The sequence below is a fragment of the Schistocerca piceifrons genome, chromosome X, assembly GCF_021461385.2.
Source record: "Schistocerca piceifrons isolate TAMUIC-IGC-003096 chromosome X, iqSchPice1.1, whole genome shotgun sequence".
Lineage (NCBI taxonomy): Eukaryota > Metazoa > Arthropoda > Insecta > Orthoptera > Acrididae > Schistocerca > Schistocerca piceifrons.
In genome coordinates, this window is record NC_060149.1 from 446,389,202 (window position 1) to 446,409,409 (window position 20,208).

The following is a 20,208-nucleotide window of genomic DNA, read 5'->3' on the forward strand; positions in this document are numbered from 1 at the left end:
TGGTGCACATGCCTAAAATCTTTCCAGGTTGACCATCCTTCTGTGCATAATGTGATGGTTTCAGACCCGACTGTTGGTCATGATTATTCTTCATGGCATGATGCACATTCACTCTACTGTTCCACAGATGTCTCCAATGCATGCCTACTAGTGTTTTACTTTCAAATGAAATGCTTAGATCCCTTTGAGTGCAGCATTCTACCCATAGGTAGTGCTCATGATAACTATGTATATGTTTACAAACTATGACAGGGATGACCTTCCAGTCAGTACAGGAACAGTCACAATAGCAACATACCTCTGTGACATATTTGGGTGATGCAGAACGTTTTTGGATGTGTGCATAAATACATGATCCCACATCCTTTAAGGGAGGTAGGACGTCAAACGGGCTGACTTGGAGCAGGAGAGGCATCACATGACATTTTAATTTCCACTGTCTATACTTTTACAAATAAATTCATAAAACTTTCTATAGCATGACCAGGAAGGATTCATAATTTACACTCACAGCAGTGGAAGTTCGAAAACATAAAATAATTTTTTTTTTTTTTTTACATGTGAAATTTCATAATTTTTTTCACTTACTAATAGCAGCATTTGTTCCTATAGGTACACTTTTCTTCATAAGTAAGAGAGATTCTTCGATGAATTTTGCCCAGCATACAAACCATACTCAAAGGTGTATGAAACTCTACAATTTTACAAATATATTAAAAACTGTGGTAATAATTGATGTAACTAACTAGAAAATTTGTGTTTTTTTCTAAACATGAAGTTTAAAATGTAACAGCTCATTCGTTTTTTCATAAATTAAATAAATTCTAGAGTTTCATACACCTGTAAGTATGGTTTGTATGCTGTGCAAAATTCATCGAAGAATCTTTCTAACTTATGAAGAAAAGTGTATCTATAGCAACAAATGCAGCCATTAGTAAGTGAAAGAATGATGAAATTTCACATGTAAAAAAAAATTTATTTTGTTATATTTTAGATCTTCCACTGCAATGAGTGTGAATCCTGAATCCTTCCTGGTGATGCTGACAAAGTTTTATGAATTTATTTGTAAAAGTATAGACAGTGGAATTTAAAATCTCCTGTGTTGCCTCTCCTGCTCCAAGTCGGCCCGTTTGACATCCTACCCCCCTTAAGGTAATTGACGTTAATATGATGACAGGTCTGTATGTTGTATTTCAGTGTCTCTGCAGCAGTGCTCTGTAATGCATTTTATACATTAGTGTGTGAAATCATGTTATATTCCTGTTTATGTCAAACTCTTCACATTTTTTATCCTCTGCAAAAATAAAAATAGATGCTATCTAAGCAGGAAATGCAAATTACAGATATGTTTCTTGATATTTCATTAATTTTGTTCTTAGATCTAGCCATGTGGCAAATCCATCAGGCATGTGTAAAGAGTCATTTTTTCATGTAGACAGTGACTTCTTAGAAAACAGAAATTGTTCTGTGTCCACTGGCAGAATGATTCAACTACATAGTTCAACATTAAAATGGCGTATTTCTTGTAAAAATAATAATACATTGTCATTTAATTTCCATCATTTGGATGCTATATTTGTATGTATTAAAGCATGAACTAACATTTTGCTTTGAAGAAAGTTCAGGACTCACATTACAAAGGAGTGAAGTTCAATCCTGTTGTATTCGCTAAATCAAGTCTAGTGCCAAACATCCAAGGTAGCAGCAAGTGAATCTAATACCACAGAATGTTCATTGCTGAACAAGGTTTCTGGCTTGCATACTTTGCGACATATGTGATCACAAACAATTAACATGAGCAACACAACGTGAAACATGTCATAAACATTTATTTAAATAGTACATACATACAATACTCAACTTTTTGTGTTGATAAGTGCCTGACACTGAAGTTCCAAATTCTGTTCTCTAACTAATCTAACACACTGAAAGTGAATTATCTAATCCATGAAGTTCTGTTTTGACTGCTGTCTGTGGCAGGTATTAAGTTCCATCTCTGAATCTGAATTTCATTAGACATTTAGCGTCGGATGAGCACTCATAAATAGTGACTGCAGACACAGAAAATCCTTAATTTTGTGAACATGATTTAAGTTTCTATAGATTCCATCACTTACTTCACTAGCAAAATAAAATGCAAACTATGAACTTCTGCTCTCAGATATTTCTTGAAAAAGAAAAATGAAGGTACACTGTCTCTATTTAATTATTGTACTAGTTTAAAATTAAAAGACAGGGTCAGTATGAGGTGTTATTGAAAATACCAAAGGCTTAAAATTCATCAGACTTAAGAACCTAATGTTTTATACAGATTAAAATGATCTTGAGTGGAACTGAGTTGTAAATAAAAAATTCCTATTTAAATGTTTTGTAAATTATGGAATAAATAAGAAATAAAATATAACTTTAGAAAGCTGTTATTGGATGAATTATAGAAATTAATACCAACTGTTTGACATTTATTTTTGAAGAATGCTCTCTGTGCTACTCAGAACCCACAAGAGATTTCTACCCAGCATATGCATAAAATATGAGGGTGTAGAGAGAGAAGAGGTTGACAGCGCCAAATTGTTGGAATTATTAATTGACAATTACTTGTGTTGGAACATTAAAATAAATTTTTTTGTTTTGTGGTGTGAATATTGTCAAATAGAAGGTAATGTACAACTAAGCAGGTGGAATATTTTGTCACTTTCATTGCAATATGTCATGAAGTATGATATTTGGGACAACTTCCCAAAAACCAAGCTAAAATCATCAAAGTCCAAAAGCATGAAACACAAATTATTTGTAGCATATTTGGAAACAGGCTACAGAGGTCTATTTGAAGAACTGAGATATATGCATTACTGTTTCTTATTTTATATCTGAACACAACTTATTTCTATTTCAAATCAACCACTGGGTTCTTGGAATCAATACTGAGAACAAGAAAATCTACACAAAGACATTAAATCCACTTAATTTGTTTAAAAAAGTGTCAATTTTCTAGGATCCCGTATTTTCAGTAACTTGAAGGAACCCTGTAAAAAGTCTGCTTACTAATAAAGTATCATTTGAGAGGTTCTTAAAGGGTCTATTGGCTATGAACAGCTTCTACATCAATGCTGGATTTCTTAGGGGGCTAAAGTAATTGATGTACATATCGTAAACTGCCAAACTCTTTCAGCTAAAGTAACTTTTGATTCATTAAAGATAATTATGTTCTCTTTTCCTCTTGACAGCTAGTGACTGACAGCTCAAGAAGCAAAGATTAATGCACCTTACAACTTCATTTATTATTGAGATATAAGAATTAACTCTATTTGATGGAAGTATACTCCACTCTCCACAGAAACTTGCAATGAGCTGTTGTCATGCTAGAACATTAAATTTTACAAAGGTTTAAATATTTTTGTATCAAAGAAAACTTCATACTGCTCAAAATCATTCAGCCTGATTTATAGCATGATGATCTATCTCTCATGTATAAAACACAGGTCACTATTGAGGGTGATGTACAAATCACATTAACTTAGATTAATAATGCTAGTTTCCATGGAGAGTGGAGTAGACTTCCAAGCAGTGTATTATTCAAACAGGAGAGGAAACAGCACAAAACTCCCCATATTAAACAAATTTTTACTTTGTAATTTCTTGTCAGATGTACAAATGAGTTATATCATTAAATTTTCCATATACTGATCTGCTATTGTGGTGCAAAAAGTACCATATACCCATTTAAGAAAACAAAGTTAACACCTATATGTCAATAAGAAATGTAGTTGCAAAATGTGTTGACCTTTATTTGATGACCTCCTGTCATTTCATCATGGTGAAAGGAGATCACTATTATCTTTAATGATCCATAAGTATTTTGAAGTGAAAAAGCTAGGCATCGCTCCATATGTATTTAGCAGGTATCTCTGCTAAGAGTCACCAGACTCAGTTTCTCAGATATTTCAGCAAATAGTTACATCATGATTTATCAATGTTTTGGTAAGTCAGCCCAAACAAATATTGCTCATTGTGTATTTCGTGTGATGCCCAATGTCAACAGAAAAAATTGGTTTGTTTCTCATTTCAAGCAAAATGCTTTATGAAGGGGAATTTGATGTGCCCTTTGGACAGAGCATCTGCCTCCACAGCTCTGTGCTCAGTGTGGCTGGCTGACATGTGCGGACCGAGATTCAACTCTCAGTATGGCCAGAAATTTTACCTTGGTGGGAGTAGTGGAACAGGATGTACTCAGCCTTGTGATACCAATTGAGAAGCTACTTGACTGAGTCATAGTGCCACTGGGTCTACTAAACTGACAATGGCTGGGAGTGTGGCCTGCTAATGGCCACCCCTTCATCCCACACTGAAATGATGCCATTGGCAGAAGATGACATGGCAGTCAGTTGGTCCCACCTGTGATGAGAATGATGGTGCTTATTATTATTATTATTATTATTTGATAGAGCAGTGACAAATTAATTTAGTGGTCTATTTGGTTTACTTATGTATGGTAATGGGAATAGTAAAATCTAAAAGGTAACCAGCAGTCCAGGAGTGACTGAGTAGTGCTGATGCACTGTGGCAGGAGGATGACTTTGCAGTATGAGGCAGTACACAAGATAGGGCAATTCCTGCAAGGAAGATTTGATGAATAAACATTTAGCTTTATAACAAGTGATATTCATTAAACTGAGTATCATGCTAAACCAGTATGAGACTGTTGTGCCAAATGAGAACATTTTGTTTGTGCACTGTTTCAGTACAATAATATGATTTGCATAAGAAAGAATAGTGCATAGTTTTTCTGAGAATGTTTGGCTGCAATAGCTCACTAGCTGTCTTACATATTTAGATATGTGTGGTAAAATCTGTATTAGTCTGCGACTGTAAATATTTTTAAAGTTTTTGACTTACTCCATATATTTAATGACCATTTCATTTAGGATCTGTGGAAATAATTGTGACTCATGAGTTCTATTGTAAATATTATTTTGTATTTTTGTGTCTCTGATATGTTCCAACCTCCAAGCATTTCCTAGCTATGAGATTATGCAGAGAATGGTATACCTAATCTAAATCACATATATAATATGATAACAGTACAGAGCCCTACAACTGTCACACAGTAGTACTGACAAAGGGAATTCAGAAGAATCTCAGAAAACATTTTAATTTTAAAAAATTTTGAAAAAATTATTTTATTGGTAACAAGCAAGGGTTATCATAAAATATCCATACATATTATATAAGTGAATATATGTATGTTTGTACCTGTATGTATGCATGTATATACTTCTCTCATCTCCTCCTAAAGCACTGAAACAATTTCAACCAAACTTGTTACACATATTACTTACTGTTGGGGTAAGAACCATCTACTTCTCAAAGGGGTGTAGATGAAAGAGAAGTATAGCTCACACTGCACAAACAACCAGATTATATTCATCCAGTATTTGAGAATGAGAGCATTTAGTGACTTGCAATCAACTTTACACATAACATCAAACCTTTAAAACACTTTTCTTGTTGACTCCCTCCACAAAATGATGAAAGGAAAAAAAAAAAATGCGTACTACATTTTCTCTGTTTATGCAGCAAAACTGCCACATGAGGCATACCTTTTAATTTATTAATTCTTTACTAATAATTTTATTTGCAACACATTTTGCAGGCACTATTCACATATGCCACTGAGTGTGTACTTGCAAAAATATACCATTTTATGATACATAGTTCAGGAGATATGACGCCATAAAAATTGAGCAGTGTGAAAATAAAACTGCAGGGTTAAAGTCCCTAGGGATAAAGGTGAAATATGTGTGCAAATATGTGTCAGATATGTTAAATATGTGTGAAATATATGAGAGATGTATGTACATGTGCAAAGACTTGGGTAAAAAAATCCTTATAAGCCCCTGGATCAATTTCGGCTGAACTTGGTACACATATTACTTACTGCATGGAAGAAAATAATGTGGGAGGTAGAACCAGCAATCTCCTGTTGCGGTGAGAATGCTGTCATTTAATAAACAATTTTATTATTTTTGTTTTAATTTCCATTGATAATTTGTAGGAAAATGTGGAGAGAGTAGGGTGGAGGAGGAGATATACAGACAGAGAGGGGGAAGGAGGATATGGACACAGATAGGGGGATGTGGAGATGAACGGAGAGAGAGTGAGGGGGAAATGGACAGAAAGGGAAGAGGAGGACATGGCCAGAGAGAGGGGAGATGAGGAGACAGGGATGATGATGATGATTATTATTAATATTATTATATTTGGTTTTTGGGGCACTCAACTGCATGGTCATCAGCACCCATACAAATTCCTAACCTTATCACAGTCCAGACTCACTACATGATAAAGAAATGATGAGGACACACAAAAACACAGTCCCTGGGTGGAAAAAATCCCTGATCCGGCAGGGAATCAAACCCAGGGCTCCACGATTCAGAGGCAGCAACACTAGACACTAGGCCATGAACAGGAGATGGAGACAAAGAGAGAGAGGAAAGGGGAGGAGATATACAGAGAGGGGGGGGGGGGAGAAATGGACAGATATAGAGGAAGGAGGAGATCAACAGAGATAGGGGGAAGAAGAAAAGGATAGTGAATGGGAAGATGAGAAAATGGACAGAGAGAGGGGAGAAGAGGAAGTAGATGGAGAAAGGAAAGGGGTGAAGATGGACAGAGAGGGAGGAAGAGGAGATAGACAGAGAGAGGGGAGGAGGAGATGGGCAGAGAAAGGAAAGAGGTGAAGATGGACAGAGAGGGAGGAAGAGGAGATGGACAGAGAGAGGGGAGGAGGAGATGGACAGAGAAAGGAAAGCGGAGGAGATGGACCAGATTTTTGGAAAGGGGGGGGGGGCAGGAGAACATGGATGGAAGGAGGGGGAGAGTTGTTCACCGACTTTTGAAACCTTTAAGTTCAGCACTAGAATGAAGCACACTGATGGAATTGCATGTTGCAGGATCAGTGAATGAGCTGATTATTTTCAGGAAATTCCATAAATTCAGAATGGGAGTGGTCACAGCATACTGAAACATGTAAGGAAAGACAGACAGTAATTTTATAGATCTGTCATTAGCAATAATACTTCTTTAATCTTTCTTGATGAGAAGTTATGTTTTTGAAGATATTAACTGTTCTCAAAAGAACAGATACCATTGATGACCATGCAGCTTCTCTAGAATAAATGATAATTAATTGAAACCCTTAGCTGCCGACAGGTGTTGTTGATATACCTCAATAGGGACAGCTGAAAATGTGTGCCCCAACGGGGATTCGAACCCGAGATCTCCTGCTTACATGGCAGACACTCTATCCATCTGAGCCACCGAGGACACAGATGAATAGCGCTACTGCAGGGACTTATCCCTTGCACACTTCCCATGAGACCCACATTCCCGACTGTCTATTAGGAACATTACATATGTAGATTGTGGACAGTTGGGAATGTGGGTCTCACGGGAAGCTTGCAAGGGATAAGTCCCTGCAGTCACGCTGTTCATCTGTGTCCTCGGTGGCTCGGATGGATAGAGTGTCTGCCATGTAAGCAGGAGATCTCGGATTCGAATCCCAGTTGGGGCACACATTTTCAGCTGTCCCCATCGAGGTATATCAACAACACCTGTTGACAGCTGAGGGTTTAAATTAATTATCAGCTATATTTTTGTTACTTTAAATAAGTCAGGATATATTAAATACCCTGTGGTAGATTGGAGACATAGGCACTGATAAAGTAACATCATTTTCAAAGTGAAAAATGGGAAAGCATGCCTAGCAAATTTTATTTCCTAACATCTTATATGAATAATATTCTCAAATTCTCAGGGTCCTGGTAGGATACCAATAGTGTATTTGTAGGGCTATTGCTGAGAGGATGTTGTCATTCAATAAGACATTTTATGGTTTTTGTCTTATTACCTATTGATAATGTGTAGGAAAATATTCTAACACTTTCAACACCATTGTTTCAGAATTCATACCAGTCCTGAAGAAAATATATGATGATTATTATCCTATATACAAAATATGGTTCCTGGGTGTCGCCATAGTGTTTATCGGTGATCCAGATGGAGTTGAGGTATGGCATTTTAGCTTATCAGTTATCTCTGTTTATAAGAATTGCTATGTAAATTCTCTTAGAATTTGTTCATATTTACCATGTTATTGGCTGAGAAAATTTATGAGCAAATTCATTGTCACTATAAAGTTTACTCCAGCCAATGCTCAATAATTTATATTTTAATCAAAATTGTCTTTGTTTGGGTAGTAATTAATGATAGCCCTCCGAAAATAAATAAACCAATATTCATCAAAAAACAAAGATGATGTGACTTACCAAACGAAAGCACTGGCAGGTCGAAAGTCGAAAGTCTTTCGACCTGCCAGCGCTTTCGTTTGGTAAGTCACATCATCTTTGTTTTTTGATAAATTTTTCCCACGTGGATTGTTTCCCTCTATTATATTAAACCAATATTCAAGTACATATACAATGACACTGCATTAACAAACCAAAAAATATCTAATTTCAGTACATATTTAATAGCTTTTACAGCCACACCAGCCTATATAAGGACTTACAGTGGCAAGTCACCTCAATTGTCTAATAGGACTCTCAATGAAATGTTGAGCCCAAACATATTTTAGGGCAGTGACCAGCCAGCAATTTTTATGCTATAACTTTTAAATTTTATGTAGTTGGGTACTTTTAATTAGTTAATGTAATGCCATCATGTATTTACTTGGTTATTTTTTGATTTTTGTAGGGTTATTGACAATTTTCTTAGAAGTCTATTCAGTTCATTTGATTTTAAATCTTACAGTGAATTAAACTGAAATTGTGCACATCAGTTTTTAGTTACAAGTTAGAACTGGTTTTCTGTTCAGTATTACTGTTCTCTAAGGAATATTCTCTGAAGTAAGTTATCCAAAAACTCATGTCACTTTTGATTCATGTGTCACTGAGGAGAGTTAGTGAACATCTTGGATTTCAGTTTTCTGCATTAACCAACTTTAACATTGATATATACACAAAAAACTAAAAACAGTCAGAATATGTTCGAAACATGAATTTGCTTCTTCTGCTGGAAAAGAAACTTACACAAACTGCATGGCTTTTATACTACATCTTACACAAGCAAACTGATTTCATGAACTGGCATATGATGGCAAGCACATAAAATAAACTAAAAGTTTTAGGGAAACACATTTACCAGCTTGGACACTGAATTCCATATAAATTATTCATCACATATGAATCATTGTAGTGTCTGAAAAATAGTATAAATTTCCTCAAGTATACCTTTCTTCTGCAGAAAATCCTAAGTAGCCAGCAGCATATTACAAAAAGTGATGATTACTTGATTCTGGAGCCATGGCTGTGCAAAGGACTGTTAACCAGCACAGGCAAGTTTTCTATACCTTCATGTACTTTGACATACTGATACAAATATTTCTTGAAATTAACTGACAAAATACTGTGTTAATTATTGTTATTAATATGCATTAAACTGTTTTGGAACACTCTAATAATATACAGATTATCAATTAGTGACCATATTAATTCTGTTCCTCCATCACCTGTCTGAAGTCAGGAACCTACATCTACATCTACATCAATATTTCACAAGCCTTCTGATGGTGTTGTATTGTATTGTATTGTATTTTTTATTGGTCCTGTTGTCTACATAGCAGCTTATGCATAAGACACAGGACACGCCAAGTTATAAATATACAGACAGGCTGAAAGTCATTTCAAGGCATGCATATTTAGGGTTACAATAATACACTTTACACGTAAGTATTTATATAACACATTTCATAAATTTAAATATTCTTCAATGGAGTAAAAGCAGTGATGCTGTAAATATGACTTTAGAGATTTTCCAAATGGATTGACCTCAGTGATAAGCTTTGTAACAAACTTTCTGAAAACATAAAAGCTAACTCCCATGTGATTAGTACCTTTTTGGCACAGTGCTGTGCTGATTTGAGTCATATGTAAGTTTCTGTTTTGTCTGGTAAAGTGATCATGTACATCACAGTTTTTTTGCAGTCTCCAGTCCTTGCCTATTACATTTAATTTAAAGAACAAAAGGGTTTCCATAATGTATACACATGGTAATGGAGGAATACTAGATTTCTTAAACAGGGGTTTACAAGAGCCTCTATGCTTGCACCCAAACAAGATTCTAATGGCTCTTTTTTATAGTTTAAAAGTGCTATTAGCTGTTTTAGAGTTTCCCCAGAAGGTGACCCCATATCTAAGACAAGAATGAAAGTACGCATGATATGCATTCAATACTGTTTTCTCACTACAGCATGATTTTAATGAACAAAGAAGGTAACATGTTTTGCTCAGTTCTGCATTGAGATATTCAATATGCCTATTCCATATGATGTTACTCTGCAGCCAAAGTCCTAAGAATTTGGTTTCAGTATTGTTACCAACTGGTTTGTCATTGATAGAGACTGATGGGATAAATATGTCCTTGTTAGTAACATTGTGGAATTTTAGAGTAATGGTTTTCTTACTGTTTATTACAAGCTGATTACTCTGTGCCCAGCTGCTAAGTTGTTTCGTGGCTGTGTTTACTGTCTGCTGTAACTGTTCATCGTCGTCACCTTTTAGTACAATCGTGGTATCATCTGCAAATATGATTGTTTTGTGTGCATCTACATTTAAGCTTAGATCATTTATGTACAGAAGAAACAGGAGTTCCATTACTGATCCTTGGGGTACACCACATTTAATTTGTTTATAGTCAGATAAGTGATTAGATACAGTTTTTAGTTCAATATTTGTGTCCTTGATGCTCACTGCCTGCTTACAATTAGTCAGGAAGGAACTGATCCACTTGTTGGACAGACCTTGAATACCATATCTTTCAAGCTTTGATAGCAGAATTTTGTGGTCCACCATGTCAAAAGCTTTTGACAAGTCAATAAATACTCCTATTGTTTCCTGTTTTTTGTCCATCAGGTATAGGATAGAATTGATGCACTCATAGACAGCAGTTGTTGTTGACCTCTTATTTCTGAATCCATGTTGTTCATTACATAGGATGCTGTTTTTATTTATCAATTTCATAAGTTTCTCATGCATAACTTTTTCCAGTACTTTAGAGATGCAGGAGGAAATTGTGGTGGGTCTGTAGTTATTTTCATTGTCTTTATCCCCTTTTTTATATACAGGAATAACTTTTGATGTTTTCAACACATCGGGGAAAGTGCCTGCCTGAAGTGAGCAGTCACATAAGTGTGTGAGTACTTCAATTAGGTTTGATGCACTCTTCTTTAACATTGTTGCAGGTATACCATCAATACCTGCCAATTTGAAATTTTTTAGTCCTTTTGTTGCTTTAGCTACTTCATCTTGTGAAACAGAACTGTTAATAATACTGTCTTGTACTTTTATGCTTACTATTTGAGCAAGGTGGTCACTAAAGTCTGCATTGAAAATTTTTAGTGAGGTGTTGTGTAAACTCTTCTTGACTAGAAACTGATCAAGAGCTGTTTGGCAAGTTTCTGTTACTCGAGTAGCTGCTTTTACTTCAGCCTTGTAGGACGTTGCCAGGTTCAAAATGGTCTCCCTATTTCCACCATTCATGAGAAAATTGTGGAGGCTACTTCTAGTATCACTAACTGATAACTCCTTCCTATTCCACTCATGTATGGTGTATGGGAAAAATGATTGTTGGTAGGTCTCCGTATTAGCTCTAATTTCTCAAATTTTTGCATTGTGATCATTTCACAAGGTTTATTTGGGAGGAGGTAATATGTTGTCTGACTCTTCCTGGAAGGGACTCTCTAGAAATTTCCGTAGGAAGCCTCTCTGTGATGCACAACCCGTCTCTTGTAACATCTGCCACTGGAGTTTGTTGAGTAAATCTGTAATACTGCCACACTGACTAAATGATCCTGTGATGAAAGACACCACTCTTTGTTAGATATTATCTAGTTCTTCTATCAGTTATACATGGTAAAGTGGGCAAATAACATTTTTCTTGAAAATCTTAGTGCTCTTGTTTGTACCTCCTCAATGCCTAAAATAAGATATGATTAGTATGAGCCTCACACAAAACTCAAATACTCCAGCAGAGACCTAGTCAAAGAACAGTGTATCCCTTGCTGCACCTTACTCCAAATTAGTCTCATTTTTTGGAAAAGGGCATTGTTTATTTCATATATTCTTTACCATTCAGACATGTTTGGTCATGCAGGAAGTCAGCTAAGCACTGTATATTGTGATGGTATACTGTTGCTGTTCACTTCCACCAACTCAGAACAGATTTTTGCAGTTTTGTTCCCCTTAAGAAGCTTGCAATGAATTACTGCACACCACCCCACTTTATCAATGAACTGCATCATGTTTCTAAACAAACAAAAAATTAATTAGAAAACTTTTTCCAGCTAATAATTAAAACTTTATGACTATCCCATGCAAATTTCAGGGGCTGCTACCCATGCAGATGACTGTCTGTGGATGAACAGAAGGTCTTTTTGGATTAGGTGACTCTCCATCCTGTGCAGATAATGGTAGCAATAAGACACCTTCAAATTATTGGTGAAAGATCTACATAAATGCTCCAATCAGATTAAACTGTTAAAATTGTATTGATGAGTGGCCAAAGCCTTCAAAAGAAAGAAAAACACAACAGAGTTTGAAGTGCCCTTAAAGAATAATGGAGATCACGTAATACTAGGTACAGACTTGAAATTTATAGCGGTGAAATTTTTTAGGTAAAATCAAAGTGTGTATTGAAATTATGGGCTAATGTGTGATGAAGGTAGTGTATTTGTTGCAGTAGAAATTGAAATCTACCAAGACTGAGATTGAAGCAGCAAACAAGATTGTTTGAGGAAGGCTCAGTATCAAGGGTGGGCATAAACTTTTAATTAGATCCCTATCAACCACCAGATACACACCCAGATGTATACAAAAACCTTGTGGAAAACTGCAGCTTGTTAGTAATGTCATCATCGGAGGAAACTTTAACCATCCAACAATCAGCTGCAAAAATTACAGTTTTGCAAGTGGTGGAAAAGGCAAGACACCATGCAAAATATATTAGATGCAATAGCAATGAATAGTTCAAAAATGGTTCAAATGGCTCTGAGCACTATGGGACTTAACTTCTTTGGTCATCAGTCCCCTAGAACTTACAACTACTTAAACCTAACTAACCAAAGGACATCACACACATCCATACCTGAGGCAGGATTTGAACCTGCGACTGTAGTGGTCGCGTGGTTCCAGGCTATAGCGCTTAGAACTGCTCAGCCACTCCAGCCGGCAGCAATGAATAGACATGATCTTCTTCAGGATGTCCATGTTGAAAGTGGTATCAGCAACCACGAGTAAACTGTAGCAACAACGATTACCAGATTACAAGGCATGGTTAAAACAAGTGGAAATATGGACATGCTCAGTAAGCTGGATGAAAAGGTAATATGTCTTATCTCAAGGAGGAACTCAAAACATTTAGTTCTGGTAGGAACATGTACAGGAACTGTGTCTCAAGTTTAGAGGAAAAATTGACCAAGCACTGGGTTTACATTTGCCTAGTAGAAGAGTTTGTGATGGGAGGGCTCCTCTATGCTGTACAGTCTCTGTAAGGAAGCTTCTAAAGAAACAATGACTGCAGCACAGGAGGTGTAAAACAAAGCATGTGAGAATAGCTAGGTGGATTCCAAAGGAAGAATTTTTGGGTACAAAAAGGGCAATAAGTGAAAATTAACACAGTAGAATCTTATTAAAAGATCTCCCATAAAGCCCTAAAATTGCTGACCATATGTAAAGGCTTTCACTGGTATCAAAGATACTAGGAAATTATGACTGTGTGGTGACAGACTCTTGTGGTGTCTGTTGTGTAGCTCATGGGAAGGGGGAGGGGGGAAGTTGTTGGAACTGGCTGACTTCCTTAGTATCCTGCTTTCTTGTTTGTTGGCATCCCCATTTGGTGGGTGTACATACAATAATTCATTTATTTTATGAACATAAAAAGGGACCTGCAACTGCAGGGCCCAGATTTTAATGACCTAAAATACCTTGAAAATTATCACCAAAATGACATAAAATATTGATATAGTGACATGGAAATGATATAAAATATATGTAAAGTGAATTATAAAACAATCTAGAGTAACAAAAAACTTTATAAGTAGTCAGAACTGAAATTACCAAAAGGATAATTAATTTAAAATCAGTAAAGACTGAAAGATGAAGCTGTTGTTGTTGTTGTGGTCTTCAGTCCTGAGACTGGTTTGATGCAGCTCTCCATGCTACTCTATCCTGTGCAAGCTTCATCATCTCCCAGTACCTACTGCAACCTACATCCTTCTGAATCTGCTTAGTGTATTGATCTCTTGGTCTCCCTCTATGATTTTTACCCTCCACACTGCCCTCCAACGCCAAAGATGAAGCTATAAAGACTAAATGTCAACTGCAACTTAACAAACATTTCAAAGCACTTAGTGAATGAGATGACAGTGAAGACCCTGAACAAATATGGAGGGACATCAGGAACTTAACGACTGATGCCACAAAGGAAACAATGAAGAGAAACTCAGTTGACAAGATGGTCTGGTTTGGAAAGATATGCACTGATGCTTTGGAAGAGAGAAAGAAAGCCAGGAGAAAACGGCTGCAAGAGACAGATCTGGTGCAGGGTAAAGCACAATTTGAGGAGGTTCAAATAGCTACCCAAGCAACTCTGAGAAGAGCAAAGAGAAAGTATGTTAAGAACCTCATTGTTGAGTTGGAAGCAGATTTTAAAGAAAACAAGATGAGGGAAATATTCCAAAATGTGAAATTTTTTATTAGAGGGTACTAGGCCAGACAGAAATTTGTCAGACTCAGATGATAAAATTCTGATCAACAACAGTGAAATGGCTGACAAGTGGTTCAACCAGCATCTCAACTGTAATGAATGCAAAATATGGCTATATTTACAGTCTCTAATCACAGCTGACACAGGCTGACCCTGACCCACATTGGATGAGTTCAAAATGCAAATCAAATGACTTAAGAATAAGAAGATGGAATACATGCTGGAATGAGCCAGACACGAGGTGAGAAACTTGCAGAAAGACTACACCACCAGATACAAGTAATCAAGGCCAGAGAAGAATTATCAACAGAATGGAAATGGCTCTGATCTATCCAGTCCATAAGACATGTGACAAATGGAAATATGATGACTGCTTAGTGTATGCTATAAGATCCTGTATAACTGCCTTGCACATAGAACTAACCCTTGCAAAATCAATAATTGCCGAATATCAATGGGATTTTTGGCTAGGAAGGTCAACACTCAATCACATCTTCATTCTCTGAATGCTCACTGAAAAACTGAGAGAATACAGTACAGAACTACACGTTTTGTTTGTAGATTTCAAGAAGGCCTACACTGCAAGAGCCTATTAAGTTGTCTAAAAGAGTTTGGGATGCCACAGGAGCTCATCAGCACAGTAGAGATCTGCCTGAGAGAAACAAATGGTAAGGTGAAGATGGAAAACTGAGTATCAGGTGACTTTGAAGTTGTGAGAGGTCTGAGACAAGGAGATGGTTTGTCTTATACTCTCTTCAGGTTTGCCCTTGAGAAGATCATACATGACACTTTGAAGCAGAACTTTGAAGTGATCTGAGTTGAAGGGAAGAACTTGTAATATCTAGCATATGCAGATGACATCTGCTTAAACAACATCTCTGAAGAGGAACCAAAACAAATGACCAGGGTACTAGAGATGGCTGCCAGCAAATTTGGGCTACTCATAAATAAAACCAAGATGGATTACCTCGTTATGACTCACCAATCACATCAGGATATGGAATAACAACAGTCACTGCATGTAGCAGACTGATCCTATGAGAGGCTCCATGAATTTAAATAGCTAGGAGAACTTTCCACAGAGAAGTTGTCATAGAAAGTAGAGATCAGTGCCAGGATATAGGCAGGAAGCCAATAACACAACTGCTTCAGCCCAGGTGTCTGTTCCAGTTCAAGATTCAGCTATATAAAACCCTGATCTAACTTGTAATACCACATGGCTGTCAGACGTGGAGTATCTGACTGAAAACTGGACTTTCACAAATTCCTCATATTTGAGAAAAAACTGCTGCAGATGAGCTTTGGTCTGGTGTCTGACACAAACACCAATCAGACACAACCAAGAGCCAGATGAACTGTATCAAGATACCAATGTAGCAGGAATCATGAGATGCAAGCAACTATTGTGCGATGGAAATGTTTCCCAAATGGAAGATGACAGGTGGACATTTAAGCTCCTGGATTTCAACCCTACAGGTTGGAGAGCCGAGCGAAGGCCAAGAAAGAGGTGAGGAGATGGCCTCCATGAAGACCTGCAACAGCCAATCGTAGATGTGAATGGATGCTGGACGGCAGAGATGGATAGAAAACTATGGACAAGGAAACTTGTAGCAGCACATGGTCTGTTGGGCCTGATCATGGAAAAGTAAAATGTTTTTCTTTGAGAAATCTCATTCTTTGAAGATATATGAAAATTTTTTTATAACAATTGAAGACCCATTGCATTGTATTGTATGACAGTCGCCATGCAGATGTTCTCAAAAGTCAGAGAATTTCTGTTGTCAGAAGCACAAGCTACTAGTTAGAAAAGCTTTCAATATTTGTGGAAACAACTGGAAGATGCACTTTGATATTTTGCTTTAATTTTGGAAAACAGTCTGAAAAACTGATGCATGAATATTGATATTTCACGAATGAACATTATATTTGGTACAATACCAATATTTTTGTGTTGGTACACATACCTGGTACATGTCAACAACCATAAGTGACATGACAATGGCAATAACCAGACGAACCATTGATTTACACTACCATGCAAAACTTAAGAATGAAAGTAAATTTTGCATCATGTGTCACTGAAAAGTAACTTTTTTTCCATCAGTCGTCTAACTGGTTTCGTTGGACATATTCCAGTCTCTATCTCCCTCTACAGTTTTTACCCTAAAGAACTCCCTCTAGTACCACAGAAGCTATTTCCTGAAGTCATACTGTCCCTTCTTCTTGTCAGTGTTTCCCTTATGGTCCTTTCTTCACTGATTCTGCAGAGGTCTTCCCCATTCCTTACCTGATTAGTCCACCTAATCTTCTGTAGCACCACATCTTAAACACTATCATTCTCTCCTGTTCCCATTTCCCAAAAATCCATGATTTAATACCACACAATGCTGTGTTTCAAATTTACATTCTCATTAATTTATTAGTCAGAGTAATGCCTGTGTTTGATAGTAACAGAAATATTATGACCAGAAAGACCCGCTTTGCCTGTGATTGTCTGCTTTTACTGTCCTCTATGCTTCATCTGTCATGGGTTGTTGTGCTACCAAGGTAGCAGAATTCCTTAACTTCGTCTACTTCATGATCACCAGTTTTGATGTTTAGCTTCTTGCTATTCTCATTTCTGATTCTTCTCATTACTTTCAGTTTTCTTCATCTCATTATTTCCATTTTTCTTCAATTTACTCTCTGTCACAGCACTATACTCATTAGACTGTTCACTCTATTCAACAGATTCTATAATTCTACTTCTCCTTAACTGAGAATAGCTACAGTATCTGTGAATATTATTACTGAAATATTTTCACTCTGGATTTTAATCCCCTTCTTGAATCTTTTTATTTTATTTTATTTCCATCATTGCTTCATCTATGTGTAGATTGAACAATAGGTGCAAAAGATTTCATTCCTGTCATACACCCCTTTTAATCGGAACATTTAAATGGTTTTCCAGTCTTATTGTCTCTCCTTGGTTCTTGTACATATTGTATATTACCCATTGCTTCCTATAGCCTACTCTTATTTTTCTCAGAATTTCATACATCTTGCATCATTTTACAATGCTGAGCTGTTTTTCCAAGTCAACAAATTCTAAAAATGTGTCATGATTTTTCGTCAGTCTTGCTTCCATTATCAAGCGCAACATCAGGACTGCCTCTCTGATGCCTTTACCTTCCCTAAGCCAAGCTGACTATTATCAAATAGATCTTCAGTTTTCTTTTCCATTCTTCTGTATATTATTCCTGTCAGTAACTTGGATACATGAGCTGTTAAGCTGATTGTGGATGATATTTTTCTGTTAGTATGTCACCTGTCTTAGAGATTCTACACACCAATTTGAATGGTCATATTGTTGCCACATCCATTAGCGATTTTAGAAATTCCAATTCAATATTATCTACCTCTTGTGCCTCATTTCATCTCAAGTCTTCCATAGCTCTTTTAAATTGTGTTTTTAATATTGGATCCCCTAGCCATTTCATAACAACTCCAACACCTTCTTCTTCTATCATGTCATCAGGCAATTCCTTCCCCTCACATAGGTCTTCAATGTACTCTTTTCACCTGTTAGCTCTCTCTGCTGTGTTTAACAGTGGGATTCTCATTGCACTCTTGATTTGCTACCCTTGCTTTTAATTTCACAGAAGGTTGTTCTGACTTTTCCATATGCTAAAATAATCCTTCCCATGATCAAGAAATATAGCTCAATGAAACTTGGACCAAAGACAGAACTGCTGCAGTATAGTACAAAATGTAACTGAATGAAGTGCACAATGAGAGAGACAGAAAGGACACTTTTTCAAAGAGAATAATTACACTGAACTCACCACAATTCATAATGGTGCCTCGGATGTTGCTAAAGGAGGGACATGGTTTTTAATAGAGTGTGTAATCACCCCAAACAGCAATGCATGCTCTGGGCTGCTGGCCACAAAGTCAGTAAGGAATTTTTGTAGTAGGGCACTCTATTCCTCCACCAACACAGTTGAAAACTGTTGGATGATCACTGGAGCATGTGGTCATGCTGCAACATATCTCTTCAATGTATCCCACATGTGCTAGTGGGATTTAAACTTGGGCTATGGGCAGGGCAGTCCATTTGCTGAATATCCTCTCATTCCCAGAGCTCCTCTATCTGCACTGCTCAATGCAGTTGCACATTGTCGATCATAAAAATGAAGTCAGTGGGCAAATGCACCCCTGAAAAGAAGCACAGGGGGAAGGAGTACAGTGTCACAATAATGCTGACTGGTGAGTGTACCATTTTCAAAGATTTAGATGTCAGCAAATTCACACAACATTGTGCCTTCTCACACCATAACACGTGAATTACCAAAACTACCAATATTATGTTCGACAATATTCGTGAGTGCATTACATTCTCCCACCTCTCACCATATGGAGGTATGTCAAGAATCACTACTGAGACTGAATCTACTCTCATTCAAGAAGAGCAAATGACCTCACTGCTTGTTGGTCCAGTCACTATGTTCTTAGTACCATCAAAAATTTCACTGCATATTTCTTTCATTTACCTTCAATACTATACTACACTGCAGCAGTAATTTCTACATATGGCCAAAGTTTCATTGAGCTGTGTTACTTGGCAGTGACACATCACTGGAAAGTTACTTTTATCTTTGAGTTTTGCACACTATTGTGTTTTCAACTTATAAATATATTTTTCACCAACATGGTTCGATTTTTTGTAGACGTATATGCATCGTATATGACCTTACCAACATTAAAAGGAAGTTGCGTATAAATGGTCATTAAACACAAACATGTAAAAATGAAGTAGTATCTTAAAAATAACATTATTCTTGAAAAATGAAATACAGACAGTACCTACATGAGGAAAAATGTGAAAGTAAATTTACAATCATACAGCCTGATTATTTGGGATTTTATTACTTGTGAACAATGAGTAGTTCATAAAGATGGAAAGATTACATGCACAACAAACTCAAGGCATTACTAATAAACTACAATAAAATGAAATAAAGCTGCTGGTTGATTGGGTGATGAAACTACCATGTGTATTCATGGTCCCATTAAGAAGGATATCCACGGTGAGAGTTCTGTCTTGGAACTGTTTCCTTCTTAGGGAACGAAAGTCATCCTTCCAGTTCCGATGTCACTAGGTTTCCACATCTTCATAAACCTCAAGTGGCTTTTGTCACTTACCATTTATTTTAGTATTGCACACAAAGGCATGACATTAATTTTCCTGGCACTGATCAATATGGCATGATTGTAATTGATTAGTGACTGATGCTTATCAAGATAGAATGAGGTGACAGAAGTCATGGGGCAGCAATATGCACATATACAGGTGGCAGTGGTATTATGTACACAAGGTATAAAAGGGCAGTGCACTGGCAGAGATGTCAG

General features: G+C 36.7%; 1 protein-coding gene across 1 annotated transcript in view; it reads left to right on the forward strand.

The window, feature by feature from the left end:
• LOC124721545 (cytochrome P450 4c3-like) overlaps positions 1–20,208 on the forward strand; it is a 173,931-nt gene that overhangs the window by 32,353 nt on the left and 121,370 nt on the right. The window contains exons 2-3 of the mRNA XM_047246573.1: positions 7,960–8,066; positions 9,301–9,391. Of these exons, the coding sequence (XP_047102529.1) occupies positions 7,960–8,066; positions 9,301–9,391 (198 nt within the window). The remainder of the gene's footprint in view (positions 1–7,959; positions 8,067–9,300; positions 9,392–20,208) is intronic.